The sequence below is a fragment of the Nelusetta ayraudi genome, unplaced genomic scaffold (assembly GCF_046127955.1).
Source record: "Nelusetta ayraudi isolate G7.1 ecotype Tasmania unplaced genomic scaffold, CSIRO-AGI_Nayr_v1 ptg000070l, whole genome shotgun sequence".
Classification (NCBI taxonomy): domain Eukaryota; kingdom Metazoa; phylum Chordata; class Actinopteri; order Tetraodontiformes; family Monacanthidae; genus Nelusetta; species Nelusetta ayraudi.
The window spans coordinates 8,359,451-8,367,910 of NW_027466120.1; the positions used below are offsets into that span (position 1 = coordinate 8,359,451).

General features: G+C 43.7%; 1 protein-coding gene across 1 annotated transcript; it reads left to right on the plus strand.

Annotated features, from left to right (window-relative positions):
- Nucleotides 1-1,847: 1,847 nt before the first annotated feature.
- Nucleotides 1,848-8,241, plus strand: edem2 (ER degradation enhancer, mannosidase alpha-like 2). The gene is made up of 11 exons (XM_076042372.1): nt 1,848-2,110; nt 3,704-3,814; nt 4,094-4,133; nt 4,287-4,392; nt 4,493-4,618; nt 5,203-5,414; nt 5,648-5,789; nt 5,903-6,027; nt 6,108-6,252; nt 6,720-6,841; nt 7,334-8,241. The coding sequence occupies exons 1-11, from the start codon at nt 2,019-2,021 to the stop codon at nt 7,832-7,834; spliced, it is 1,722 nt and encodes a 573-aa protein (XP_075898487.1). The 5' UTR covers nt 1,848-2,018; the 3' UTR covers nt 7,835-8,241.
- The last annotated feature ends 219 nt before the right edge of the window (nt 8,242-8,460 follow it).

An 8,460-nucleotide genomic window follows, 5' to 3' on the forward strand; every position in this document is an offset into this window, starting at 1 on the left:
AAAACTGACTGCACTGTTTAAAATAAATGATATACTAAAATAAAGTAAAAATCATTTTTAAATCACCACTTTATTTGTCATATGTTGACATAAAATCAATCTCTGTCAGATGAACAGTGACCTTTTCCCACAAAAGAACACACAGACATTTATTTTGGTCAGACGACAGTATTTAGATAGTTTTCATTCACTTGAGCTCCTCAACAGCTTCTTTTCACTTGAGGAGGTCCTTCTTTAAATCTCTGAACGTAGAAATAATGTTTCCACATAGACCACCAGACTTAATAACTAGCGTTGACAAATCTCTTTCCTTCTTGTCACTCAAAGTCTTTACTAAGGCTTCTGAAATGAGTTCCAAAATCTTTTTAATGAAGTCTTGTACAGCCCAAGTTTTTCCTTGACTTGTTGCACTCGATGATTTCACTCGTCTTATGAGCCCCCGATACTCTTTCACATCTTCACTTTGAGTGTTTGCTGAATCTTTCTCCCACTTTTCACAGAGTTTCTCTATTTTTGCTAGTATTTTGGCCATTGGTTTAATAATGTATATAAACGCCTCTCCTTCTGCTTTTATTTTTTCTGCACCTCCACTCTCTATGAGATGTCCAGCAATCACTCCACCTAGAGCCACAACACCCCCAACTGCTCCAACAGTCCCTCCACTAAAAGCTGCTGCTGATGCAACTAAACTTGCTCCTCCAGTGAAGGCAGCTCCAGCTAAACCGAGTGCAAAGACCCCAAGACATATTCCTCCTCCAATGAGTCCTCCTTTATTGACTGCGTCAGCTATTTCCAGCTTTTCTTTAACTTCTTCGCCAATACGGTGAAACGCTCCTTTAATCCTGGTCAGTTGAACTCATCACCGCTGATACCTGTGAAACTCTAGACATATAGATAGATAGATAGATAGATAGATAGATAGATAGATAGATGGGGGTGGGTGGGTGGGTGGGGGCATACCTAAGGTTCCTGAAAAGACCAGAGTCACAGGGATCCGCTTCCTCGCAAAAAGGAACATGCAAATGCTTCAGGTCCTGACTGGTGAACGTTGTTTGTTCTTAAAACAGTTACACAATGCTGCTCCTTCAGTGCCAGAAACCCTGGACTTTACTCTTGCCATTTCTTTTTTGTCTGCCTTTTATGGTTGTGGTTACAGGATATAGGCGCACGCAGACAAGACCAAACCCCCATCCCCTCCCTAAGTTTCTGACTGACTGACTTTATACTGCTGTGGTTTTCGGTTACAGGTGGTGTTGTGTTGGTAAAAAAAAGAAATCTGTTTTACTCAGAAAATTATGAAAATGGCAAAAGGGATGGAAGGAAGAGAGGACAGGATGGTGGTTCAGAGTTGAGAATGCAGGGGAGAGTGGGACGGAAGAGGGAAGAGGAAACAGCAACCAAGACTAAAGTTTGGACACGCTGGACTGAACTCGACAGTTCTCATGACGAGGAAACATGACACGGGCAGATGTGACAATTGTAGACACGATTACAAAATATAAACATGTAATCCAATGCTATATAAAAAAAAAAGAGGTTTGAGAGGATCACTCGGTCTGAGCTAAAGACCACGAATATGATTTTGATTTGACAGTCTTTTTGCAACCGAGCTCAAGAAGAGGCGGCATATTGATCTTAGAGTTACTATCGATTGAGAAGATTTCGGGTTTCCGTCTCTTCCTTCTTCTTTTTTCTTTTCTTTTCTTTTTTTTTTTTCTTGTCCGTAGTCACTTTCTTTCTGACCCACACTCCATATCAGGTGGTGGCGGTAATGCACCAGAACGCCACTCGCCAACCGCCAACAAAAAGCCCAACAGACGAAGAAGAAGACCGAGCATGCGCAACTAGTTCACTTCCTGTCTGCCTGCCGACGAATGATGACAGAGCTGTCAGTGCACTCAACGCATTCATGTTCCTGTTTACTCCTCTAGCTCCTTACCTTTATTTATTTTTATTCATAGCAGACCTGCGTACACGTTGACTTTTTGCACTCCCCTGTCCGTTCTTCGTGCACATCCATGCGCCCCGTCATATATGTGACGTTACTTGTGTGGCTGTTAGAGAATGTGGCGCCTCATCAGTTCACCGATGGGGAGATGGCTGACATCAGGTATGTGGATTATATCTCACAGACCAACACAACATTGTCACTTTGCTGGCAGATTTAAAGCTACCGAAAGGAAAGACAGGTGGCTTTAAGTGTCCTTCAATTTTTTCAGAAGTGTTCACTCAAACACACGGGTATCTGGAAAACTTTTCTTTCTTTTGTTTGTTTGTTTGTTTGTTTGTTTGTTTGTTTAAATAAAGATGTCAGCTTTAGTTTAATCAGGGGACAGTTATGGCTATTCATTTTAAATGAAATCGACCGTTATTTAGTGATAGTTTTTAAAATAAAATTGACTATTTCCTTTTTGAGATTCCTTTATGAGCCTTATTTCTCGAGGTAGAAATAAGACGTGTGAAAACGGATGCGAGACACTGATTTAGTCTTTGAGAAATCGCATACACAAGATTCTGCACATTTGCAGTTCACACAAGTTCAGTTTTTGCACTAAAAAAATCTACTAATTTACCAATTTACAGTTGCTAATTTCCAGTGACTCCCTCACCGTGAGGGCACCTGGCTGAGAGGAGGAACTTACAGCTCAGAAGGCTGCATATATGCCATGAATATATTTCAGTGGTGAAGGCCACCTTGTGATGATGATCAACAACATGTGATTTCCCACACGACGTGGTTTTCTCATTTTGAGACAAGGACCATAATGAAAACTGTGTATTTTTACATCTTTTCCGCTTGTGCATGATTGGGTGTTTTTTGTACCGATGCTGCATTTTCTGAGCAGTTTGGCCTTTTCATACACATTGTTTTAGCTTCTCCCTTTTTTTTTCTGTGGATGTCTTCTTTTCTGTGCAATGTCTGGATATTTTCTAAAGCAATAGGACAGATGCAAAACTAGGTTGCCAAACATCTCTATTCCCACTACAATGACGATGAGAGGCGCAGGTGGTATTTTATTCTTCTTGTATTGTTTATTATTAACCTTATGTTTCCATGTGATGGATGCAAAAAAGTAACTCAACTTCATTGTCAGTTAACACGCTTCTCCCTCTTGTTCTAAATTGTTTTTCTATTACTGTTGCCAATGACTATTGTTATTAGTCTTTTTCCAATAGTGTCCTAGTTCCACTTTTATCCAGTCGTCTAATTGAATTGTGTGTTCTTTTACTTTGACGTGTTAGTGCGTGATGGGCTGAAAATGTGTTTATTTTTCTATTGTCGAGGTGTAATTGGATTTTTTTCTTTTCATATATAAAGTGCTGGAACAATAGGTTTGAAAATTGCTGCGTAAATGTGGACAAAGCTTTATGTACTTAAGGTTTTGTTGTGCAGGACCTGCACCTAGCGAAGCACTTATGCGTCAGTCATTTCAAGCCCTGTTCCAGGAAGTGAATTAAGTTGTTGCATTAGACATGAAAGGGAAATGCTAATTATAGGCTACTGCATATAGCAAATAATTTATATGTGTGTACATATATATATATATACATAAATGTTTTCACGTTCACTAGGCTAAAGTTTGAGATTTTGTGCACAAAACCTAAATATTTCCACAAGGTAATACTTCTGTGACAGACTGCATGAAGTTCCCCCAGGCTTCGCAACAAAGACTAAACCTTTTTAAACGGCTCTGTTTTCTAGGCAGCGCATCAAGAGCATGTTCTACCACGCCTACAGCAGCTACCTCGAGAACGCGTTTCCCTACGATGAGCTCCGCCCACTCACATGTGATGGACAGGACACCTGGGGCAGGTAAGGTGACGCTTTCTCATTTTGTCAAGTTTAGTTTGGAGTCATTTGAGCAAAGATGTGACCAGGAAACCAATAGACATGTTGGTTAAATTATTGTGTTAATGATGAATTTCACCAAAAATGATTAAGAAGTCAAATGAAAACAGATTTCGAAAGTGAAAAAAACAATCAGCACAATTTTGGCCTCTTCTGACTTGCATGATTTTCATTGAGCAGTTTGCTCCCTAGAATGTATGAAATTGAACTTTAAACATTATCTTTACTATTTCTGTCTCCCAGTTTCTCTCTCACTTTGATTGATGCTCTTGACACTCTGCTGGTAAGCTCTTTTTCTTATCCTGATTTACTGTCATCGGTACATCTTGTTTTGGGATTATTTTAATCTTCCGCTAATGCTAAAAAGTCGTACTGTGTTCATGTTTGGTGATTTAATGACAGGAATGTGACCGTTCGTGTCCACATGTGCTCGCAGGTTCTGGGGAACCACACTGAGTTCCAGCGTGTGGCGTCGCTCCTGCAGGACACGGTTGACTTTGACATCGACGTCAACGCCTCCGTTTTCGAAACCAACATCCGAGGTGCGAGAGGAGGGTGTGGAATGTCCTCAGCTCAGCCGCGGCCCTCTGTGTGTGTGTGTGTGTCGTAGTGAACCGTCACTCTGTGCATGTGTGTCTGCAGTGGTGGGGGGTCTGCTGTCTGCTCACCTGTTGGCTGGCCGGGCCGGCATGGAGCTGGAGCCTGGCTGGCCGTGTGCAGGTCCGCTGCTCAGGATGGCAGAAGACGCAGCCAGGAAGCTTCTCCCTGGTATGAATCAGTCCGTCAATGGTGATGTCATCAGAGAGCAGTCAGTGTCCAGCGCGGCGCCTCACCATCCCAACACCACAAACAAACAAACAAACAAACAAACAAACAAAAACACAAAAAACCCTCAAAAGCTTAAATTCAATTTAATTACAGCAAATATTTCTCCTCCAGCATCGCTCTGACATCCAACAGCAGCACCTGGTGGTCTGATGTGTCATTGCACAATTTACACAGAGGAGGCGCAATGAAATTTATTTTATTAACATTTTGAATAAATACATTAAAGAATAAAGAATAAAATAGATTCATCACTGATTCATTATTAAGTAAAAAAAAAAAATGGCCGTCTAAACCAACATTATCAATCTTGTCAAACATTGCATGTTACAAAAAATCTTATTTTTTTAGGAATACAAATGTTTTTTATTGATTTATTAGTTTTATATTATTCATATTATTTACAGTATTTTATATTATTTAGTATGTAAATTGTTGGACAGCCTGAGCGAAGCCGTTTTCCCCGTCACTCTTGTGCTGTACGTCACTTTAAACCGGCCCTGACACATACAACTGGTGCGCCGCAGCGTTCCAGACCTCCACCGGCATGCCGTACGGAACGGTCAACCTCCTGCACGGCGTCAGTCCCACCGAGACGCCCGTCACGTGCACAGCCGGCGTGGGGACCTTCATCCTGGAGTTTGCCGCGCTGAGTCGACTGACGGGAGACGAGACGTTCGAGGACACGGCTCGCCGAGCCCTGCGAGCCTTGTGGAAGACCAGATCTGACATCGGACTGGTAACTAGTCCACTCTAATTGCACCGCTCGTCTAGTCGGCCGCAGGAAGCCGACGGGTGGATGTTTTTCCTTCTCGCTGTGCCACCACGGGTGCTATGTGGTTCAGAAAAAACAGCATTCTGTTTTCTTTTCCCCTTTTTTTTTTTTTGTCTATTTGCCCATCACTTCTCTCCTTGCCTGCGTCTCTCCTTCCCCTCCTGGTCTCCACACCCTTCCCATCCCATCCCATCCAGGTGGGGAACCACATCGACGTCCAGTCTCAGAAGTGGGTGGCTCAGGACGCTGGGATTGGCGCCGGCGTCGACTCTTACTTTGAGTACCTGGTGAAAGGAGCCATCATGCTGCAGGATGAGGAGCTCCTCAACATGTTCCTGGGTAACTGCTCAGACGCGTCTGTCTCACGGTCTCTCTCGAGCGAGGTGTTGCACGCAAACGCCGACAGTGACTTCAGCTGGTGAAGGCGTGAATGCTCTCTGTGCCTTTGTCAGAGTACGACCGGGCGATCCAGAACTACACCCGCTTCGATGACTGGTACCTGTGGGTGCAGATGCACAAAGGCACCGTGTCCATGCCGGTGTTCCAGTCCCTGGAGGCCTTCTGGCCTGGTCTGCAGGTGGGAAGGAGGCCCGTGGAGAACAGAGCTTCCACACAGCGCTTTCATTTCCAGTCTGACGGCTGTTTGGTGTCTTTCAGTCTCTTCTGGGCAACCTTGACAGCGCAGTGAGGACCTTCCAGAATTATTATTCTGTATGGAGACAGTTTGGAGGACTTCCAGAGTTTTACAGCATCCCCCATGGTTTCACAGTGGACAAGAGGGAGGGGTACCCACTGAGACCAGGTGGGCTCACGGGACTTGTAATCTAATTGTAATAACACAACAGCACCAACCTGAATGTTAGCACGGACTAATAGATATTTCCCTCTAACAATGACTGGCCAGATATTCACTGCAGGGTCCACATTAACGATTCTATCATCCCAGTTGCTAAATGATTCATTGGAAGAACAATGTCGTTATTAATCCCACGTTGGGAAAATCCGCATGATTCCAGCAGCAATATAGTGCAAAGAGAAGAGCAATTGTATTAATTAAAAATAAATAAAGAAATAAAATACTGATAAAGTAATAAAGGAATAAAAACAAGGTATTTACATCATATGGACAGTTGGACTTTTTACAAGTTATGTACGTCACATTGACAGATGAATAAGTCTTTCACTGCAACTGTATGAAATGTAAGTGTTTGATTTAAAATGTTTTAATGTCCACTCAAAGCAGGCCTGCGCGTTTGGGTTTTATTTCAGAGTTGATTGAGAGTGCCATGTACCTGTTCAGAGCCACCGGCGACCACACCTACCTGCAGCTGGGCCTCGACGCTCTCGAGTCCATAGAGAAGATCGCAAAGACACCGTGTGGATACGCTTCTGTAAGAGCCTCAGTTACTGGTGAAAGGAAATGAGACTAACAAAGTAAAGTTAAACATAATCTAAATGTAACGCAAACCTGTTCAAATTAAATTTGTCCAATAAATTGAAGCTAAACAAATTTCTAATCTCACTAACGCAACAATGCAGTTTTAGTAAAGTATTTAGTTTAGTTTTATTTAGAGAGGCCATTAAAATACACTGTTGGCTTTCAGACTTCACACAGTCGCATTTTTGGCTGCTCACAATATGTTTTTTATTTCAGCAAAGCTCAACAAAATACTAATAAATCAGGTCCATTATTTTCAAAAACCTTTAACACAATGGGAATGACAGATATATATGAAGGAGTGAAAATAAAGAAGAGAGGTCAGGGAGCTTGGACATGAAATATGAGCAGAACAAACAAATTGTTTGGCCCACCAAGACAAAAACGTTGGAATGAAGAGTTGTATTTGTCATTCCATTGATTGTTTCCTATTGTGCATCCACAGGTCAAAGACGTGCGAGATCACCAGCTGGACAACCGGATGGAGTCCTTCTTCCTCGCCGAGACCATCAAGTACCTCTACCTCCTCTTTGACCCCGCCCACTTCCTGCACGGCGGCGAGAGCCAGGGCTCGGCGTCCTGGGAGGAGGGGGGCGAGGGCGGCGAGTGCGTCCTGGGCGCCGGCGGCTACATCTTCAACACAGAGGCCCACCCTCTGGACCCGGCGGCGCTCTACTGCTGCAGCCGCCACGCCCACGACCGCCAGGAGCTCCGAGACCTGCTGCTCAGGCTGTCCCGACCGGCGGCGGAGGGGCGGGGCAGCAGCAGCAGCAGCAGCCAATCAGAGCCACCCGCCAAACAGACTGAACAGCCTCCCCCCAGCCAATCAGAGAGCATCGCACTTAAAGCAGGTGAGAGAAAGACGGCGCCCGCGTTGACGTGTCCGGTGCAGCCGTTCAGCGCTCGGCTATCGGTGCTGGGACAAGTTTTCACCGACAACAGCTGACCGGCCAACCGACCGACCAATTAACCAACCGACCAACCAACCGACTGACCGTCCAATCAACCGACTGACAGAACGACCAACCGACCAAACAACCAACCAGGGGCTGCACGAAGACTGAGAACTGGTTTTGCCTGTGAAAAAATGACATCCAATGAAGAAATGGAAACTCTAGATGCTCCAGAGTGCCACCTAGAGGTGGAAAAAAAAAACACTTCAATGACCATAGAGCTCTCAAGGAAGGTTGTAGAGTCCTGGGACTAAACCTCGCGCCACGGCAGGCTCAGTCCTTTAAACGCTGCTCGCAGCTTTAATTTTAATTCATCTTGCTACCTACAGACCAAGGAGCGAAGGCACGTCGGCATATTTTTTAAAAAGTTACAACTGGAGGTGTCTTTCTTGGTGTTTTTGTTTTGTTTTGTTTTTTAATTAAAAAAAAAACAAAAAACAGACAAAATGTTGTTCCTTGTCTGATATGTTTTCTCTCAGGAGTTTGTTCATATTGCAATACACTTTTTAACTTAATGGTCATGACGTAAAGGGATTTTTGTTGTTGCTGTTGCTGTTTTTTTTTTCCCATCAGGTGTCGACCTGTTGTTGTTGTTGTTGTTGTTGAGCAGCAAAACAAT